The sequence below is a fragment of the Onychostoma macrolepis genome, chromosome 05 (genome assembly GCF_012432095.1).
Source record: "Onychostoma macrolepis isolate SWU-2019 chromosome 05, ASM1243209v1, whole genome shotgun sequence".
NCBI lineage: Eukaryota > Metazoa > Chordata > Actinopteri > Cypriniformes > Cyprinidae > Onychostoma > Onychostoma macrolepis.
The window spans coordinates 31939548-31961226 of NC_081159.1; the positions used below are offsets into that span (position 1 = coordinate 31939548).

The following is a 21679-nucleotide window of genomic DNA, read 5'->3' on the forward strand; positions in this document are numbered from 1 at the left end:
TTATCCTCTGAGGCGTATGCATTAATTCACAGCCTGATTTTTTTCCAAAAATCCACATTCAATCCAAAATAGCCAACTTCCTGTTGGTTATAGCTAATGATCTGTAAATTAGAAAGGCGACGCCTATTTATGAGCTTTTGCCAGTGTCTAATTATTATTAATACTGATGCGAGTGTTGAGTTTCATGAAATTGTAAGCATGTTAAGGGCCTCAAAAACACCAGAAAAGAATATTAAAGTTTGACGTGTTGCCATAGCAACCGTCTTTAAGTTATCAGAAATTTTCTTCAGAGTTTTGACATAGGCTGTGTTCTGACATTATTCTGGTGAAGTTTGAAGAAAATCGAGTAAAAATAAGATGCTTAATTCAAAGCATTTTGAAAATGACATCCTTATTGCTGCCAGTTGGTGGTGCTATAACTTTGACTCCTACTAGTCACATCTATGTGATCAGCATCTTATATCGAATAGACTAATGAATTTTGATCAAAATCTGACAAAATGTGCAAAAGTTATTAGACACTTCCTGTTTCTCATTTCTCGCCATAATTTTGTTGCCTCGCCACGGCCAAACCGTTCGAGATAACAAAAATCCCTTGGCAAATCTGCATCCCCAATGTCTTGAGATCATGTTGACCGAGTTTGGTGGCAATCGTATGAAAAACCTCTGAGGAGTATCACAAAATCCAGAGCATGCACTTTTCACACAGCCCTGAATAGCTCACTTCCTGTTGGGTGGAGCCTATGACATGCAGTGCGAAAGTTGTTCAGCTTAGTGAGATCTATATGTATACGTACAAGTATGTATGAGATATGCAGCAAGATTTCTGAATGTGTTCCAGGGAGCGCCGTAGAGCACCTGTGCCACGCCCGGGTCCCAGCCTCTGCGGTGTCCTAATGACCGCAGATTTTTTGAGCACCTTAAGGCCCCCAAAAAGCCCCGGATAGTCGAAAAATTAACTAACTATTATTATTATTATTATAATAACAACAACAACAACAACAACCACCTTTAGAAAAACAATAGGGCCCTGTGCCTTTGTGGCTTGGGCCCTAAAAATTATACACACACGCATATAGGCTATATATAAAGCTAAAGTCAAAAGTTTATGTACACCTTGCAGAACTTGCAAAATGTTAACTATTTTACCAGAACAAGAGGGATCATACAAAATGAATGTTATTTTTTATTTAGTACTGACCTGAATAAGATATTTCACATAAAAGATGTTTACATAGTCCACAACAGAAAATAATGGTTCAATTTATAGAAATAACCACATTCAAAATTTGCATACACTTGATTCTTAATACTGTGATGTTACCTGAATGATTCACAGCTGTGTTTTTTTTGTTTAGTGATAGTTGTTCATGAGTCCCTTGTTTATCCTAAACAGTTAAAATGCCTGCTGTTTTGCAGATAAATCCCTTAGGTAGGGCTGTCACGATAACTACTTTTTGTTGTGCGATATATTGCACCAAAATTAATTGCGATAAACGATATTATTGTCATTTTAAGACAATTTTATTTCACTTATTATGTAATTACAGTATGATAATATAATAGCATAATAATGCAAGTACACTCTTTCAAAGAACAAAGAACATTTTATTCTTAAGAATATTTAGACATTGTAACCGGAATGTGAAAAAAATATGCGCTAAATACATAAAGCAAATACCGGCTCATTCACATTATTTGGCTCTCCTCTCTCATTCGGCTTAAAGCCAAAATGTTCCCACACCGGAGCTGAAGATTGCGGCTTTGAAACTAAGTCCATTGGGACTTGTTCTTCCTAACTGGCTGTAGTTGTCACAAAACACTTTATAACGCAGTGGGTTCACGCCTTTTCTTCACCTGTCGCTGTCCGCTCTGTGTGCATGTGTGTGAGGGAGACACTGCCGCCCCGCCTCCGCCACAGAGAGCAGACGAGATGACAGAGGCAGCGCGATCGACTAAAATGTTGGTGATATTCATTTTTATGTAAAAAAAAAAAATATAATCATTATTTTTAATTATAAAAAAATGACCAGTCGCAATATATCGCGGCACCAAAAATGATCGCGCTCATTTCCATATATCGTGTGATAAGTCGATATATTGACTATCGCAACAGGCCTACCTTTAGGTCCCACAAATTCTTTGGTTTTCAAGCATTTTTGTGTATTTGAACCCTTTTCAACAATGACTATGATTTTGAGATCAATCTTTTCACACTGAGGACAACTGAGGGACATATGCAACTATTATAAAAGGTTAAAATGCTCACTGATGCTCCAGAAGGAAAAATTATGCATTAAGATGTATTTTGTCTTCTGGGAAACATGCAAGTATCTTCTGTAGATTCTGAAGGGCAGAACTAATTGGAAAAAAATATATTTAGGCAAAATAAGAAAAATGTACACATCTTCATTCTGTTCAAACGTTTTCAACCCCCCGGCTCTTAAAGCATCTTAAAGGGATGGTTGATTCAGATTTCACCATTATTTATTATTTTTTTACTTTAGTTAGTGTATAATGTTGCTGTTTGAGCATAAACAATATCTGCAAAGTTATGATGCTGAAGGTTCAATGCAAACAGAGATATCGTCTTTTAAAATTATGGCAGTTTAATGCCTACAAAAACGGCTCGTAGGGACTACAACGAGTTACTTCCCGTGTTTGTGACATCACAAACCCTGATAAACCCTGCCCCCGGGAACACACAACAAAGGGGGCGAGGCCATGCTGTGCTGCTTTAGAGAAGAGGAAGAGAAAACTAGGGGTGAAAGAAAAAATCTATTCATACGTGAATCGTGATTCTGTCTTCTAACTATTCTAAAGGATTCACAAGTTTCAAAATCAACGTTATAAAGCAGCGGTTCTTAATCCTGTTTCTCTCGTCCCCCTGCTCTGCATCTCTCTCTCGGTCTCATTCAGATCATCAATTATGTGGAAAAATATTTTTTTTTTTTTTTTTTTTTTTTTTAAACATTAACATGTTAGACACCCAATAAACACAATCAAACCTGGAAAAAAATAAATAAATAAAAGTCAACCATCCCTTTAAACATTTTATGTGAAACATCTCATTCAGGTCAGTACTAAATAAACAATAACATGCATTTTGTGTGATCCCTCTTATTTTTGTAGCTCTTAAGATATTTAAAAAGTAGGGCTCCTTCAGATAGAACAGCATTTACTACACAGAGCCATAGTTCACTGACAAGCCGCGCAGAACCACGTTCATAATTGCAGAAGATATCATCGATATTATGAAATCGCGCTGTGATAAAAGTTGTTTGCGTTGTTATTATAAGGAAAATTATAATAAGAACTCAGATAAACCATATATTTTCGTAGTCATGCGTTTAGACACTTTGAATCAATGAAAGCAGTTAAATCTTCTGTTTATTCAGCAACCTGCTAAAGGCATTTCCTGGGTTTCTTCTGCGGGGTATATTTGGAGTTTCTGAGCGAGAGCACTCTCTGGCCTTCGGATGAAGATGTACTGTACTACTGATCACAGAAACGTGCTTCACTGACAAGATGCGAATGACTTATCGCTGCTTTTGCCTAATATCGAATGCGATATCATTGCGATTTATTGTGCAGCCCTATTACACAGAGTTAGCAATTGAAACTGCAAAAAACTTTTTGTTTTGACCTTAAATCTTAGTTTTTTTATGTTACTTTGAAACATGTTTTAAAGGATTTAAGAAATGTGTAATTTTACAGAAGGTATGTTTACAGTAATTGTCTCATGTTAGTTTTAATAAAAATAAAGTTGGCTGTTGGGCATTCCTTCTTCTGAAATAAATATTACATGTGTTTGTTTGTAAGTGCCGGTACATTTTTATTTTTATATATTTTTATATATATATATATATATATATATATATATATATATATATATACACACACACACACATATATACACACATTCAGATTTAACTTAAATTAAAAAAAAAAAAAAAAAACATTTCAGTTACAACAACTCAAAAATAGGTTAATTAACTAAAAGTTAAGTTAATTGCTATCAAATTGTACAAGTTAGGTTACTCAGTACTTCAAGTTAAGAGTAATAAACATACATGTACAACAAACTAGTAGTTACTAGTAGTTCAGTACTGTTTACTTAAAATTGGAGAAATCATAACAAAAAATGTGAGGTAACCGATTACCTCAAATTTTTTGAGCTTGAGCTTTCTCAATTTATTCAGGTTTACAGTGCAGGATTTGAATTTCTTTCTGAAACCGTTTCAGTCTAACAGTAGTATTCAGGTACAAACACGTAATTAATCTGTTTTTAATTTATAGTTTAAAGTTACAAAAATTAGTTTTTTTTATTTTCTGCCTTAATGACAGACAGCACAGCTTTTTTAGGCTGCTGTCAGAAGATACAATGCCCGGATCCAATACTGATATACATCCGTTTTCTTTCTCAACTGTTTATATTCACTTAAGACAAAACCGACTGTTTTTACGAGGATACTCGACAGGACGGCCATTTTGACGTCATGTTGTGTGTATTTTTTGGCCGCCTAAGCGCAACAAACTGCGGAAAAATAACTCGATAATCACAAGGCTGCTTTATATGTCTGCGCTTTCGATGTGGCTGTGAGTGCACAGAAAACCAGCTTTGGAGCATGCGAGTACCAAATGGATTAAAAAGATGTCAGGGCTCGCAAAATCGCTAGCCTGACGTCCCGGGGCTATTGTGTTTTCCAGTCGGGCTACCTTAAATACAGATCTCCCGTGGGTCTTTAAAAACTCTTAAAGTGAGTTGTATCAAATTTAAGGCCATAAAATGTTTAAATATGTTAAACGGTATAAGAAATATTTTAATTATAATTTCAAGGTGTCTTACAGTTGGGGACGGAAAGACAAGAGTCGCGATACGGGAGGATTAACTTCAAAAGGCAATAATGTCATTGAATAAATATGAGCGCTGGACGTTTCAAGTCAAAACGCGGCGCAGATGTCTTTATGTGAGTGTATCTGAGGGGAACCGACTGTTCTCAGAAATGTGCCGTTGGCATTTTTATTTCATCTTACCTATAATTCCTTATAAAGCAGCGTTTATGAGCGCGGAGCTGCTTTGTGTACAAATATGAAGGAAGGAACTAGCCTTCTAAAAATTTAAACAATTATAACAGTAATATTCATACGTTTTAAATTAACAATTTATATGCTTGATTTATCCCTTTTCATAAAAATGGTCTATAGCCTGAAATGCTGTTGTATAAGATTTTTGTTTTTGTGAAAACCTGTATGCGAACTGTAAATCATGTAATTTTATGGCTCGATACTGTATGTTACCATCGACTTTGTCCAGCCCCGCTCATTCTGTGTTCATTTTACTTGTGCAGCTTTTAAAATGGGTCATAAATTGCCTTAAATAATTTTTTTTTAATTCTGCAGATACTCTGTAAATAGTTAAATAAGATTCCTTCCTTCATATTTGTTGATATTTGTGTATTGAAAATATTTTTGATTGACATTTAAACTCCTATCTGATTCTCTATATTTAAGAAAAAAAAAATTTTTAATTTGGGCTAGTTAAATTAATTTTCGGGCTACCAAAATCTGAAGAGTACCTGCCCGAAGGGCTACCAGGGATTCTGAAATTTTGCGAGCCCTGGATGTGCAAATGATACATTTTCATGACGATGCAACAATGACCAGAGTAGGCAAATGACAGTTCTGACAACTGTCCCGAAACGTGAGCTAAAGTCTTGCATCGCAGCGTGCAGCAGCTCTTGTAGTGCAGACGAGATGCGCTGATGTGAAGCTGCATTGAAAGAGTGAAAGAGAGAAGACAACTGGCCCCTGAAATTTCTGTTTTAAAATTCCATGACTTTTCCAGGTTTTTCATGACAGCACAAACCCTGTTAATTTCTCTCTCTTTTTGAAATCTTTCCACAAATGTTTGAGTAGTATCATTGTTTCCACATGTTAACAGCAACATTGATAATAAACTGTAAAATGTTTATTGAGCAGCAAATCAGCATATTAGAATGATTTCTGCAGGATCATGCAACACTGAAAACTTCTTAATAAACAACAACAGATTTATAAACAATTCTAATGATGAATGTTGCATTCCCAAATACAAAATAAAATGACTAATGCAGCTAGCATTTACAGTGAATCGAAACTGAAAACACAGTACTGTTACAGCAGACATGTAGCACGTCAGACTATAGCCTATATTTTTATAATTACATCATAACCTTTGCAAATTTTATGATAGTACTAAGCAATATCAAATTCTCAACAACATACTCGTTACCAGACGAGTAACACATCTCAGTGCTGATTTTACTCGCATTTGGCACTTTGAAACATCTGAACCATTTTAACTCGTACAGAGCTCACGGGACCATTCCGTTCATGATGTATTGGACAACATAATATTTTTGCAGTTTATTTATTAATTGCTTAAGGCCATTTCATGATTTTAATCATCATGCAATACCCATGCAATAGCATAACACGGGTCATGATTTTAGTCCTAAAAAAAACGGAATTCTGAACTAATCCGGAAGAATCACATTCCTGTCTTATGAAAAACAATGAACAATCGTTGTACACCTAAATGCCACTTTAGATGTAGTTTTTGTGCTACCTCTGTAATGCAAAGATGGACTTTTATAATATTGATTCATTTGATTACAGTCCTACAGTGTCGTCTTATTCTAATTGAATTTATTAAATTTAAGAATTTTACATAAATTATGCATACATTTAAGGTTAGAACAATTGCCCATAAACACATGCAACATGTAGCATCAACATCAGTTTTCCCTTACCTCTCTGTTTAGAACATACATCAAATTATCCACAACTTGAATCTTCTTCACCTCTTGAATAGAGAAATAGAACATTTTACACTTTACAGCTTTGTTAACATACACACTCCATATTTAGTAATAATAAAATGTAAACATTGTAAGAACACATTTAATACCTGACATTATAGCAGAGTCAAGACGTTTTGTGAGAGACAACGATTTCTGCCCAGGGCCCATGGTCCAAAGTGAAAGAACATTGGCACCAACAGCCTGTTATAAAGATGCAGGTGAAGACAGGCCTACATTTTATTTTACAGAGTCTCTTTTTACCATTTGTAACCGGTTATAACACTGTAGAGATTGGATGAGTGGAGTTGGGGGAGGGGTGTGCGACATAATGGTTTTTGATCGTGGATGATTAAAATGTCTCCACAATCTGCTTTTGAAAAAAATATCGTAGTACACTACACTTATTTGCCATCACAAAAGTACATTATTTGCATATGCTTTAAAGCCTTGCCGGTTATACATTTAATTCACGTGATGTTCTGATGTGCGCTTTTTCTGAACACGTACACCTCAGTGTTTCCCCTGCCAATATATTCTTGAAGGTCAAGTTAATTTTATTTTCTCTATTGCGCCAGAACACAACAGAAGTCATTTAAAGTTCCCTTTCCTATAGAACCTTGTTCTTTTATTAAACAAACTAAATAGCCTTATGTTATTTATCTTATTTACAGGACGGCATGTCATTTCTGTCCCTACATTGTCGCGCGTTTACAATTCACAATCCTCTGCTCTCTGTGTCGCGAATGGCGGAGCTCCGCCCCGATGCGCGCGCATGCACACACAGATACAGACACATGCATGCACACACACACAGGTGAGCACACTCCCACTCCCACTAGTATTTGTAAATGTTATGCTGCAAAAAGACTATTTAAATATGAATTCTGCGTTTCTCTGTGTTAACTCATACTGAAGCACGCGTGACGCTTGTGGTGATTTCAGCATCTGTTGTCTCACTAAATGAGGACATAAATACATGAACAACATCTCCAGAACTGCTCCGAGTCACTCCATGAGCATTTGACCATTTCATTTGAGTAGAAAAACCTTATTTTTAAGGAATAATCATACAATATTTCTTCAAAGTTTTAATTGTAATATCAAATCCTCTTCATCCTCCTCTCTGTGTCAGCGTAGCGCCATTTTGAAAAGCATTCGATGGACGCAAAGTGCGTACGCTATAAACGGCGTATCCATGCGTTACTGATGACAGTGAATAGCGTACGCACTTTGTGTCCATCGGATGTTTTTCAAAATGGCGCTACACTGACACAGAGAGACAGAGAGGAGACGAATTGCTGAATAAATGTCGTTATTTTTATTTTCTTTGCGTACAAAAAGTATTCTCGTCGCTTCATAAAATTCAGATTGAACCACTGATGGCAGATAGACTATTTTGACGATGTTTTTTTATACTTTTCTGTGCCTTGACAGTGTAATTTACTTAGCAGTCAATGGGACAGTCACAAGCCTCCCAATTTTCATCCAAAATATCTTAAATTGTGTTCCGAAGACGAACGAAGCTTTTACGGGTTTGGAACGACATGGGGGTAAGTGATTAATGACAAAATGTACATTTTGGGGTGGAGCATCCCTTTAAGCAGCCCTTAATGTCAATCATGGATCAAATCGATCCACCATGGCAAACAGCGAATATATTTGTGCTGTTTAATGCATTTGAGACGTTGTGTTTTCATCAGTGCATAACATATGTCACAAGTATATTTTTCATCTGTAAATGTTAGAAAGTCATGCAAATATTTTCAATTTTGCTGTCAGGAGTGGGCGAGGCTTACGCGAGTGAACGAGCGCTGTTGCGTGCATGTGCACTAAACAGACAGAGCGCAATAATTCTGAGTCAAATATGCATTTTCCTAAAATATTTGTTGTTGGACATTAAATGTGCCTTTTGTAGAATTTTAAACCTACATATAAGTGTATATGCAGTAACTGTAAAGGGACTATTGTAATGGGTAAATAAAATGTAAGCTAATACAAATTACTATGCTCTGAGTTAATGTGTTTCTTATAGCAGTTAAAATGTACTTTTAATTTAGTGATGTTAATGCTTTAAAGAGCAATTTTAGATTGCAATGTTCTAATGTTCTGCTATCCGTTCCGCTAACTATAAGGTACAGCTGTCATAACCATAACCAGAGAGAAAGGCTGCATGGCTATAACATTATGTGAGAGAGTCAGTAGTAATATTGCGTTCCTATTGGTGTTAGAGGAACTCAGTTTAGCCTAACAGTTAGTTAGTTACCAGGTTAGTTTTCCAGCATAAGCTGTCACAGTGATTGAGGTTGATCTATGTTAAATTTGCTTTACGGAACCAAATCATTTGACAATGAGTCAGACTAACTGAAATAAGCCTGGCCTATTTGGTAAACTTTAGATCGCTGCATGATGTGTTGCTATTTAAGCATGCTTCACTTTGTCAAACAGGTTCTATATAGGTGATTTCTTGATTCAACAGGTCTGGCAGTAATCAGGCCTGGTTTTGGCTATTGAAATTTAACTCTTTCTAAAATAATGTGGTTAATCACAGTTCTTTCATGATCTAACAATTATTTTTTCACGTAGGGCCAGGTAGGTTTGGACAGCTTTTTTCCCATAATAAATTAAATCATCATTTAAAGTGCCCCATTATGGATTTTTGAAAATTACCTTTCATGCAGTGTGCAGCTCTAAGTAAATGAAAACATCCTGCAAAATTTTAAATCTAAAAGTGCACCGTGTAAGTTCCCATTCAGTCGGTTCACTCGGTACAACACATGACTATGGGATATCGCGTTCTTGCGCCATCTGCTGAAGACACTTCTAATCACGCCTGAAAGGCCAATGACGCATGACGACGTGGGCGGGGCTACCTGCCCACAGCATATAAATGCGGTCGCATGTGTCCTTCCCTTTGTTCTTCAGCTCTTCACCGTGCGGCGAGAACACAGTCACGCCACGTTTTCACGAGAGAAAACCCACGGTGGTGATCCTTGTGGAAACTGAGGTAGAGAAAAGAAACAGACACGGAAAGAAAAGTGTTTTGGCTCATGTTTAGCACTGCTAACGAGAGCTAATTTACTCTTTTTCAAGTAAGATGTATAAACACCAGAAAGATTCTCGGCCATGTCAATGGCATGTGGGTATTCACTGTCCAGTAAAGATACCCACGAGCACTGTTTGGGGATTGTCCACGCTAGACTGGCTCTCTCAAACCCCGGAGCATGTGCACATTGTCGACAACTCCAGCGTTCCACGCTCGAGTGGCGTGTAGCGTTTGTGGAGCGTGTGCTCGGTGGGGCAGTGGCCAGACACGGCCCGCTTCTGTCCTCGGAGGCTGATCCAGAGGCGGCTCTAGCTGTTTTTGGGGAGACCGCAGGAGGCTGGGGTGATCGTGTGGAAGCCGAGGAGGCCGGAGGTATTCCCCTGTTGGTCCCCGAGTTTAATCAGGAGATGGAGTGTCGAGATGATGACTCAGTCTCGCTGGATGCGGGCGAGGAGTTCTCGATGACAATTTTCACACAGGGCAAGTCCCGGTTTCTCCCTCGCCCTCTGAAGCGTTGGGTGATAGCGAGGCAGGGGAAGACCCCTTCACAGATCTCTACCGAAGGGCGGCAGAAAAATTATATTTATCTCCGGTGCAGACGGTAGTGAGAACCCGCCTACCGCTCTATCCGGATTGTGTGGCAGAGCTCACGTCCTCATGGCCAAAGCCCATGTCACCCCCTCCTCCGGTGCCGGGTGCAAATAAATTTACAGACTTCGAGGGTGCGACAGAAGCAGGACTGGTGTCGCCCCCCCCCCGATGGAGCATTCTCTCGCGGCATACCTAGCGCCCGCGCAGAATAGTGGTATCGCGGGTAGCCCCACCCTCCCGACGAGTCCTCGTTTAAACAGCTCGGCAGGATCTACAGCGACCAAGCCTGCACAGCCAGGGCATTAAGCTCTATGTCCCTGCTGCAGACTTATCAGGCCGTTTGTTTGGGGGAACTGAGCGAGGCTGTGTTGGGAGGAAGGCCGTGTGACGCGCTCATGGGGGAAGTATGGGCTACGGCTGACTACATTCTGTGCACAACTCGTGGGGTGCTGGTGTCGCTTGGTCATGCGATGGCCAGTACTGTGGTGGCGCAGCGTCATCTATGGCTAACTCTAGCGAACCTGCCTGAGCGTGATCGGAATGCTTGTCTCGGTGCTCCGATCTCTCTTTCCGGGCTCTTCGGGAAAGGCCTCGGCGCATTTCAGGCACGGTTCGAGGACTCAAGAAAACAGGCGGAATCGCTGAAGGGCTCAATGCCGCGGAGGTTCAGCAGGCCAGAGCAGTCGGCTGCACGCCAAGGGGGCAGGGCAACTTCCCGACCGCCTCCGGCCAAGAGGCCGGCCCCAGCGGCAGCACCAAGGCCGACCGTTTGGGGAGCGGGGCGAGCGCAGTTCAAGCAGCAGGCGGGACCAGGAAAGAGGCCTCCGCCCCCGGCGAAAGGGGGAGGTTTCTCTTCGGGAAGGAAAGGGCCGTCCGGTCCCTAGCCCGCGAAAGAGGGTGGAATGTCGGCACAGAGGCAGCCACGTTCTTCCCGCAGCGCAGAAAGGGTCCTGCAAGTGGGCGGGCCCAACTTTAAGTTTGATTTCAATAAAGAAATTTTGTGTTCAGCATACAATGCCTCATGTGTTGATTGGTCAAGAAATTCTGAATGTTTCACAACCGCTACCCTCACAGTTTGGCCATATGCCGAAGGGGGAAAAGGATGCAGTGATATGTCATATCCAGCATGTGCGGGCGGGGGAAGGGATTTCCCAGGGGATGACGGGGATCCTCGCTGTCTGTGTCAAGCAGTGGCGCGCATGCACACCAACACCATGGGTTCTTCGCTCGATTCAGTGGGGTTATCAGCTGTAGTTTCTGTCATTAGGGCTGCAACAACGAATCGATTAAATCGATAAAAATCGATTACTAAAAGCGTTGGCAACGAATTTCATAATCGATTCGTTGTGTCGCGCGACGCGGAGACGTTTGATTTATTTAAAAAAAAAAAAAACTTTAGTTGAGCGTGGAGCGGAGTGAACACACTCGGTCTCTCTCGCGCACGGATGCTAGCAGAGTTTGGCGCCTCATAAATAAAAAACAAAAAGTAAAAAAAAAAAAAAAAACGAGCGGAGGTAGAGGAAAGATACATGGCGGAGGCAGAGAAATCCGTGCGACCCAAGTCATCCAAGGTGTGGGAGCAGGGGCGGCGTTTGCGTATGGCAGAGTATGGCAGTTGCCATACCCTAGCCCAGTCAGGTGCTGTGAAAAATTATCCAAACTTGAGTCGCTTATAATTCGTTTTATTATTTTAAATCAGAGAGTTTTAAAAATAGTAAACCAATTATAAGCATTAAAATAACTTGTCAGTAAAACTGTAACGCCATTGGATCATCGAGCTCTCAGCGAGACCTCGTAACTTCACCCGCCTCCGTTCAGATTGACGCCGCGCACAGCCTGGAGAAGATGAGATCTCTGCTTTTTCGCAATGCAAGGGTGAATAAATAATTGGTGTTTGAATAGTACAGCGTTTTCTTTACTCAAACACTATGTCAGTAAAGGATAATGTTTTTGTGTGTTTGAAGAGTGGAGAAGAATTAGTTATTTGCTGTCTATATACGTTTTAAATATCCTGTGCATTATGTGCATAAGCGCTTAATTTGAGATTTTGGCCAAGTGTATTAAACAACAAGAAAAAACTAAGCGCCCATATAGCTACAATCAAAGTTATATAACCTGTAAAAGTTGATGAAAGCATAATGCACTTAATGCACTTATGCACTGCATAACAGTTACAGCCGTTCTAACGACAGACAAAACACTCCATCTCCGTCATTCTCTGGTCAAAAACATTATTAACTCCATTTGAGCTTGATTTTCATATAATGTTAAGTGCAGGTGTCTGATACAATACCAACGCTAACGACGCAGTGTTGTTAAATTATTTAATTTTTTGCACTCCCCCCCCCAGATGTAAAGCATACATGTGTATGTTTTTTGTGTTAGTCCATTTTTATTTTATCTTATTATTATTATAACAGCTCAGGGATGTTCAAGGAGCAACATGTTTGTGCACTTTCTAAAGATTTTAGTTCTGTTTTTGAATAAAGGGTTGGAAATGAATGCTTTTTTTTTTTTTATCCGATTCATCGATTAATCGGAAAAATAATCGACAGATTAATCGATTATTAAAATAATCGTTAGTTGCAGCCCTAGAGGCGATTGCGATAGCGTACAAGAGCAAAGGGTTGTCCCTGCCTGAGGGGGTGCGCGCGCAATCAACTAGGGGCATAGCAGCGTCATGGGCGCTGTTTAGGGGAGTGTCTGTGGAGGACATCTGTGCGGCCGCTAGCTGGGCGTCCCCACACACATTTGTTCCTTTTTACCGGCTAGATGTCACTGCAGCGACAGTGGCTCGGTCTATGATCACCGCAGCAGGCTCAAGCCAGGGGCCGTCACTCCCGTAAGAAGCGAGGGGTATGTGACAGTGCTACTATCTGTCCCATAGTCATGTGTTGTACCGAGTGAACCGACTGAATGGGAACGTTGAGTTATGCATATAACTACTGTTCCCAGAAGGGGGGAAACGAGGTACAACACCTCCGGGCCCCGCGTAGTCGGAGGCTTGGTGAAGAGCTGGACTTAAAGGAAAGGACGCATGCAACCGCATTTATATGCTGTGGGCAGGTAGCCCCGCCCACGTCGTCATGTGTCATTGGCCTTTCAGGCGTGATTAGAGGTGTCTTCAGCAGATGGCGCAAGAGCGCGATATCCCATAGTCATGTGTTGGTATCTCGTTTCCCTCCTTCTGGGAACAGTAGTTATATGCATAACTCAACGTTATTGTCTTTCAAAAGAAAGAGTCGACTCAGAGTCATGAAAACGAGTCGTTTTTAAAACGAATCTTTAGCTGTTTCAAGGTGACATCAACATGAAACATTAGCATATTTATTCCCGCCCACTTGTTGCACGTGCAGACCTGGGAAAACTTGAACCTCCCCTCCCTCAAACACCATAACTGATTCCTGTGGAGAAGATGCTGTGCTCTGCACTGTGAGGGTAAATATGTCGAAAAACTCCCAACTCATTTTCTCCTCCAACTTCAAAATCATCCTACATCGCTGCAGAAGCACCGACCCAGTGTTTACAAAGTGAACGTGCAAGGAGGGTCAAACACCCTTTACAAAAAAACCCCCAAAAAACAACAACAACAACAAAAAAAGGGGTAAAACAACGATGTAGTACGATTTTGAAGTTGAAGGAGAAAAGTGCTGGGAGTTTTTAGACATACCCTGTATTGAACCGTTGTACACAGACAAAGTACGCATGCGCCTCGCAGAGCTAGACAAGACGAGCATTTGTGGTTAAAAATTACAGATGGTTTTGCTAGATAAGTTGTGACTGAAAAATTCTTTGCGACTGAAGAAAGGGAGACATGAACATCTTGGATGACATGGGGGTGAGTACATTATCAGGAAATTTTTATTCTGAAAGTGGAGTAATTCTTTTAAAACTGTTGCTGTCATGTACTCTGTACTGTAGCATGCAAAATACGTATTTAGTAGGGCTGGGTATCGACTTCGATACTTTTTAGGCACCGACCGAATTGCCTCGATACCACCGAGTATCGAAAAACGTCTTGTCATTCGGTGCCAAATTTCGATACCTAAGGGGTTAATCTCATCAACGTCAGTGAGGCCTAGGTGTGTCCGACTAGAACACACTCGCGGCGCAGATTGATCAATCAGTGTTTGACATCCGCGAGAGTGACTCGGAAGCGTATGGAGCAGTCTGCTACTACACACAGACTGAAACGCGCATGACGCTCACGGTGATTTCAGCGTCTGCCGTCTCACTAAATGAGGACATAAACACATGAACAACATCTCCAGAACTGCTCTGAGAGTCACTTCATGAGCATTTTTACCGTTTGATTTGAGTAAAACTAGCGTCATATCATATACACACAGAACTGTAAGGTATTCACGGCAACCCGTCAAAATAAAAGTTTGGTTTAACTTGGAAGACACTGCGGCAGAAATATATTACAGTACTATTGTTCAGCAGACAGAACATACTGCTACTACTAGGCTACTATTAAAATTATTAAAACTTTATTTTTTTTTAGTAATGATCACACAACATTTCTTCCATGTTTTAATTTTAATAGTAAACCCCCTTTGTTTGCCAAAATAAATAAATAACTTTGATTTTCAATCATTTAAAAGATAAATGAAATTAATGTACAGATACAGAACACAGAATTTCTGAGGAAAAATAAAACATTTCATAAGGCTATTTTAAGAATAAATTTGAATAAACTAAGTTGTTTTAAGCATTCAAATAATTCAACAGACTACACCAGAATTTAATAACAATAAAACATATGGTGAAAGAAAATAAAACGACCACTTATGAAAGTGGATAAAGATTTTCAATTTCTTGAAGTCTTTTAACAACCTAGAATAAATGAATAGAAATTATGAAAATAAAAATTATAAAATTATTTGCACTGATTTATTGTGTCGGATATATTTTGCTCCTCTGTGCAGTGGCTCAGGAGATGAGGCTTTGCGTCTGTATAAATGTCAACAAGCTGAAAAAATAGTTTTTTGAGATAATGTAATCTTGTTAAAACTGATTTTATAAAATTGGTATCGAAAAAAGTATTGTTCAGGAACCGGTATCGAACTCAATGTATCGGTATCGAAAATTTTTGAACGATACCCAGCCCTAGTATTTAGTTGTGTGTGTGTTGTGTTCGCTCCACACAGCTTGTAGGTCTCCGTCTAACCGGCTAACAGCAATATCTGCACACTCACAATTGTCTAAAAATGTGTAGATGAATAGTGAATGTTTGTCGTTGTTGTTATTACTTGGAGTTCTAATAAAGAATAGAGCAATATGTTGGTGTACAAACTGCAGTGCTTTATCAATGCGTTTCTGCATTGGGCTAACGCATATACCATGGCTGTTTGGGTGTTTACCACCGAGCTGTGGGCTAAGTGGCGATGGACGTTCCGTTATTGACATGTGCTGCACACAGAAGACCAATCACAACAGACTGGGTCATCGGACCAATCACAGCAGATTAGTGTCACGCAAAGGAGGGGTTTGGAAAAATGAATCGTTGAACGAACCGTTTGGGAGTCGTGAGCAAAAAAGGAAAAAATAAATGCATATTTTAAGACAACGAACGTATTTTTCTGACTTTGCATGCATGTCACCCTTTTCTTGGGGACTCCCAAAACCAAAATATGAACCTTGCATAACCCATAATAGGGGCACTTTAAAAACTGCATTTTGTATTTACTTGCATTATCTTTGTGCAATATTAAAATTTGTTTGATGATCTGAATCTTTTAAATGTGACAAATTTGCCAAAAAAAAATAAAAAATTAAAAAGGGGGCAAAAAACGTTTTCACAGCACTGTACATACTGTATATATAAAAATGATATTAATATTGAAGTATCCAGTACCTTCTTCACCTGTTTTTGTCAGCTGTAATACCTGAACTTCCTTTCATAAATTAAATGTTATCTAATTATACCAAAGAAAATCACATTGCTGGAAGGAAAAGAAGCATCAGCTCATTTTGGGAAATGAGGACAAAATGCTTATTAGGGAAACATGCAGATGAGTTTGAGATTTAGAATCAAAGTTACCCCAATCAGAAGGTGGATTGTGCTTCCAAAACAGACCAGACCTGCCGACTTGCACCCATCTTCATGAATCGCTTTAGTTGAACAGAAGTTTATAAGAATATCATCTTGGATCTGAAAGATAAACAATAACAAATTTTGTCTTATTTCCCGTTTCTCATTTTCCTTGATCTGGCCTTGTATCCACTGATTTATATAAATGACTGGATAGCTTATTGTGTTGTTAACTGCCTTCGGACAGTGAAGTCATCAGAAGTGTTCGAGCAGTCATACGCCATTCCCTACCAATAGAGGGCATCATTGACTGACAAACCAAAACTTTGACCTAAAATCACCGATTTGCAACATATCAGTTGGACAGTATTAGTTTTTAGGATATGTGCGTGTAAACCAATAGTAAACTGAGATTATCTGTAATGTTTATGGTCTATTTATGGTCTAAAACTCAAAATGCATCATTTTGGAAATAAAGCTTCATATCTTTAAGTCTGTATGCAGTCAACATTATTGGTCTGAATGATGTTATGATGCACATATTTTATTTGCCGATTTTACAGACTATTCACAAATTCTACAGCATTTTAGTAGAATTGCCATGTTATGTATACTGCAATGTATACTGCAATCTCAAAACTCTGGCCATTTGATAATACCTAGAATATCAAAATCAACTGTGGGCGGGAGATCATTTTCCTATTTAGCGCCCAAACTCTAGAACAATCTACCTAACACTGTTCGGGAAGCAGAAAGTCTAGATTTAAGACCCATCTCTTCAACCTGGCTTACACAAAATACACTACCGCATTTCTATCATTAAAATCCGTTAAAGGATTGTTAGGCTGCATTAATTAGGTCAACCGGAACCGGGAACAATTCCCAAAACACCCAATGAACTTGTTACATCGTTAGAAGAATGGCATCTACGATAATATTAGTCTGTTTCTTTCTTATTCTGAGGTCACCATAGCCACCCAGATCCAGTCTGTATCCTGTACACAATTTGCATTGTTAAAAGCGCTATACAAATAATAGTGAATTGACTTGACAAAGTGTACATCTTCAAATTGCCTGCAGCAAAGTGTAACAGTTACCGTATGGTGTTCAGCAGTGGTCAGAAAATCAATTTCTTCTTGTAATCTCAGACATGTGGATTTGGACGGCAATTAAAATACCACACAACCTTGGTGTTTGTCAAAAACAGTAGGTAATTTGGTCAGGGATTTTTACGAGGGTGGTGGGAGAAAAACAGACATTTTGGATTTGCACAGCCATAAAAAAAAAAATCACAGACGAACCCCTGTAAATGTTGAAAATAGCTTATGTCCCATGAGAAATGATTACCGCCTGAATTGGGTTTAAGATAAAAAAAAAAAAAAAAAAAGTAAAAAAGAAAAAAAATTTTTTAAATTGTAAAACACGTCAATTTTAATCCAAATGGTTTAATCCAAATCTTCTGAAGAGACACAATCACTTTAAATGATAAACAGATTTGATTTAACTTTAGCTTTTATGCACACTAAACACTGACCATATTCAAAGTCCTCTATCTATGTGCACTGATCAACGTTTATATTTGTGAGAACAAGCCTAAATTAAATCTGTTCAACATATCCACATTATTTTGCAGCATGGGAGTACCGTTAAAGCTCTTTTCTCTGAATGTGTGAGACTTCAGATACATTAGCCACTACAGGTAAATAACTAAAAATAGTAAACTGCAGTAAACGGCAAAATTATTTGCACAACAAACCTGTGTGTTTAGAATTGAAGAGTTTATTTGCAAAAACAGATAACTCCATTTTTTTAATTTTTCAAAAATCATGTTTTTATTGTGTTTTATTGTGATAGTTTTTAACCTAATCAAAATAACCCAACTGCAGTTTGATTGAGATTAACTGAAATGCACAATGAAAAAGTTATTTTTTTGAATATTGTAAAAAACGGAGTTATCCGTTTTTGCAAATGAACTCTTCAATTACAGAAACATATTAAAATAATAAGATAGAAAATAGTTTGCAGTATAAAGCAGCTAACGAGTTGTTTTGTACTCGCTAAAATTACTGGAAGATGAGTTATAAGTGACAAATAAAGTGGATAAAGCTATTGTGTACCTTCAGAAAACTTAAATTACAAAGGTGGATTCAAAGGGATTACTCTTAAAATGTTTTTAATGAACTTCTTTAAAGCATCGAAGTTTTGGGGAATGGGCTTTCCATTAAATCTTACTTTTTTTTATTAACTAACCCTTTAATAAAAGACATGTGAGAGAAACTTTAGAGACATTAAATTAAATGAAACCTCAACCTTATTTAAGGCCATTAGATCCATGTTTTCAATCGCTCTCTGGATTTTTCCCAAGGCAACGTTGGATGCGTGTAGGAAACCATCATTAATAATAAAAAAGAGATCATACACTCCTGAAAAAAAGAAAATGTTTTAATGATAATAAATTAATGCTAATAATGATGATAATAAAAAGTACAGACTATGATAACACTGTTAGTGGCCATGGCTATTTATGTATATTTACATCTTTATTTTACATTAGTATTCATTAGCATTTACAGACACTGACCTTTAGAACCAGGTGTCTCATGTAGTATTAGTCTCTTGAAGGTTGTCTCATCACCATCAGGCGGGGTTTGTTTGTGCATAGTCTAGGTATCACAACAGTTCTACGTTACTAGAGTCAAATCAGCAATTATTACAATTCTATTAAGGTGAGCACTTACTTGAGTCAGCACTGTCTTCTTCAGAGGGACATATATGATATGCAGACTTCCACTTCTCTCTCCAACCAGAAGAAACTGTCCTTGGGGGCAAGTAGTAACTGCATCTACTACAGTATCTAAATTAAGCATGAGAACACATTAATTAAAGATATAAACAATACTTCGAAGAGTAGTATATGCTAACTTTACTTGATTGATCGTGTGTTACCAAAATAGAAATGATTCAGAACAGTCTGAAAACCAGGATCAAAGAGAACCACAGCAGTGTCAGCCACAACGATACAGCAATTTGGAGTACTGAAGGCATAGACCTTTGGATTAGACAGCACCTGGAGCATATAAGAACAATAATAATGATAAAAAAGTTGTAAGTTGTAATAAATCATGTGTGTGTAGATAGATAGATAGATAGATAGATAGATAGATACATAGATAGACAGATAGGTGTGTGTGTGTGTGTACAAATGTCTCCACAAGGATAGTAAAACCTGACATTTTTGACACTGTGGAGACCGGCCTGCGGTACATCGTTTGGTCAGAATGTGTATGTGTGTGTGTGTGTGTGTGTGTGTGTGTGTGTAAACAGTGTAAACCACGAAACAAGGTATTGAACATATTAATACACATATTATTAAATGCGATGATATACACCAAGCTCTGTTAAATAATTGCTATCATAATCATATGTTGTATACAAGGTACTTCAAAGCCACGCTGTCATTACTACGGTTCCAAAATATGGTAATACTACAGTACTTTTTTTCGCGCAATTACCAAAATACAGTTTGTGCTAACCTTTTCGGAGGATGAGAGTTTAACCAAGGTATCCACTTGATATAAAGCGTTTCCGGACTCTTGTTCAACATCGCTGTACAGACGGACTGTGTTAGTATCCTCGTTCAGAAGAAGTTCGACGTGATTCCACATTCTTGACAGGCAAATGTTTCTGCGTTTCTGCCAGTTTAATTAAAAATGTCCAAAATGACGCGGGAGTTTTTAAACCATTTGTCATGTACGTTAGCACAGTTACATAAAAAAAAAATAATAACAATTAAAAATACTCAATAATTATTCCATATAATCTGTATCCCGGCAAGTGAAAGCAAACTCTGCTCAGAACGTTGAAATTTGGCGCCTACTTCTTCTTCTTCTTCTTCTGCTGCTGCTGCTCCTGCAGCTCACGCTGCTCCCTTCTTCTTCTAGACTTTTACGGCGGTTGTCAAAACAACTGTTGGTGCATTTTCGACACCTACTGGGATGGAGTGTGGGGCGTTGACGTAAAACAAGCGTGCCGCAAGTGTCCTGAAAGTGAAGCCAAAGCGCCTCGATCGCCCCCAGGTGGCTGGCTGCAGTATAGGTCATAAACCCCGCCCTCTCCATGTAATCTAATGGGACGTGAGTAGTGATGGGAAGTTCGGTTCTTTTCCGCGAACCGGTTCTTTCGGACAGTTCGTTTCAATGAACCGGTTCAAAAAACCGGATCATCGGTTCTTTTACGCCCTGACGTAATGACGTCATTCGCGATGACGTAATGATATAATCCATGGTCCCGGGCCGGGATGAAAATACATTCAAATATATAAAGTCAGCAATCATAACTTCAGTCAGTTAAAACATCATAATCATGATCTTTAAAGTTTACAATTAAGTTTTGCAAGTACCCAAATACAGTGTGTGCATGAGGATGTAAGTCTTGAAGATATAAAGTGAATAAATTAGCTGTCATCAGCGCAGAAACCATAATCCATTGCGATAGCTTAAACCACCATTGTACTGTTTTCATTTAATTTTGGGTGAATCGATCTTCAAATGCAATAAAATATAATTTTATCAATTTTAATCATTATTATTATTATTAATTTCTCTAACACTTGTTCATCTTTTTACAGCATTTGAAATATTGAAAATATATTCATGACATTATAAAATACAGAGTATTAACACTTAATGACATTTTAATGACAAATTCAATTTGTACCACTGTAGTTGAGGTCAAGAAAAATATTCATGACAATGTTATAAAATTATTTGACAGAGTATTAACACTTAATGACATTTTAAGGTCATGATTATGTGTCATGATTATGAAGGTGTCATGTCAGTCTTATGTACACCCCTTCAAGTAAAGTGTTACCAATTTTTCATTCTAGGAGGAGATTTTAATGTTTCAATCAATAATTATTTGGACAGATATCCTCCAAAAAGGACAGCTTGTTCTAGTCCTGCACTCTTAGACCTAATAGATAAGTTTGAATTGGTGGACATTTGGAGAGAGATTCCCTATCAATTTAGAATTTACTTGGGCCAATAAAAGTGGATCAAGACAATCTCGTATTGATTATTGGCTCATATCAAAATATATGTCAAATTTTGATCTGAATGTCGGCATTCAATGTACCCCGTTGACCAACCACAAAATCTTTAT

General features: G+C 38.5%; 1 protein-coding gene across 1 annotated transcript in view; it reads right to left on the minus strand.

Annotated features, from left to right (window-relative positions):
- kntc1 (kinetochore associated 1) overlaps positions 1–20515 on the minus strand; it is a 130753-nt gene extending 110238 nt beyond the window's left edge. The window contains 9 exon segments of the mRNA XM_058777423.1: positions 6795–6847; positions 6953–7046; positions 16526–16636; positions 18827–18939; positions 19098–19179; positions 19255–19370; positions 19463–19583; positions 20050–20208; positions 20394–20515. Coding sequence (XP_058633406.1) covers positions 6795–6847; positions 6953–7046; positions 16526–16636; positions 18827–18939; positions 19098–19179; positions 19255–19370; positions 19463–19583; positions 20050–20181 — 822 coding nt within the window. The 5' untranslated portion in view covers positions 20182–20208; positions 20394–20515.
- Positions 20516–21679: the final 1164 nt, after the last annotated feature.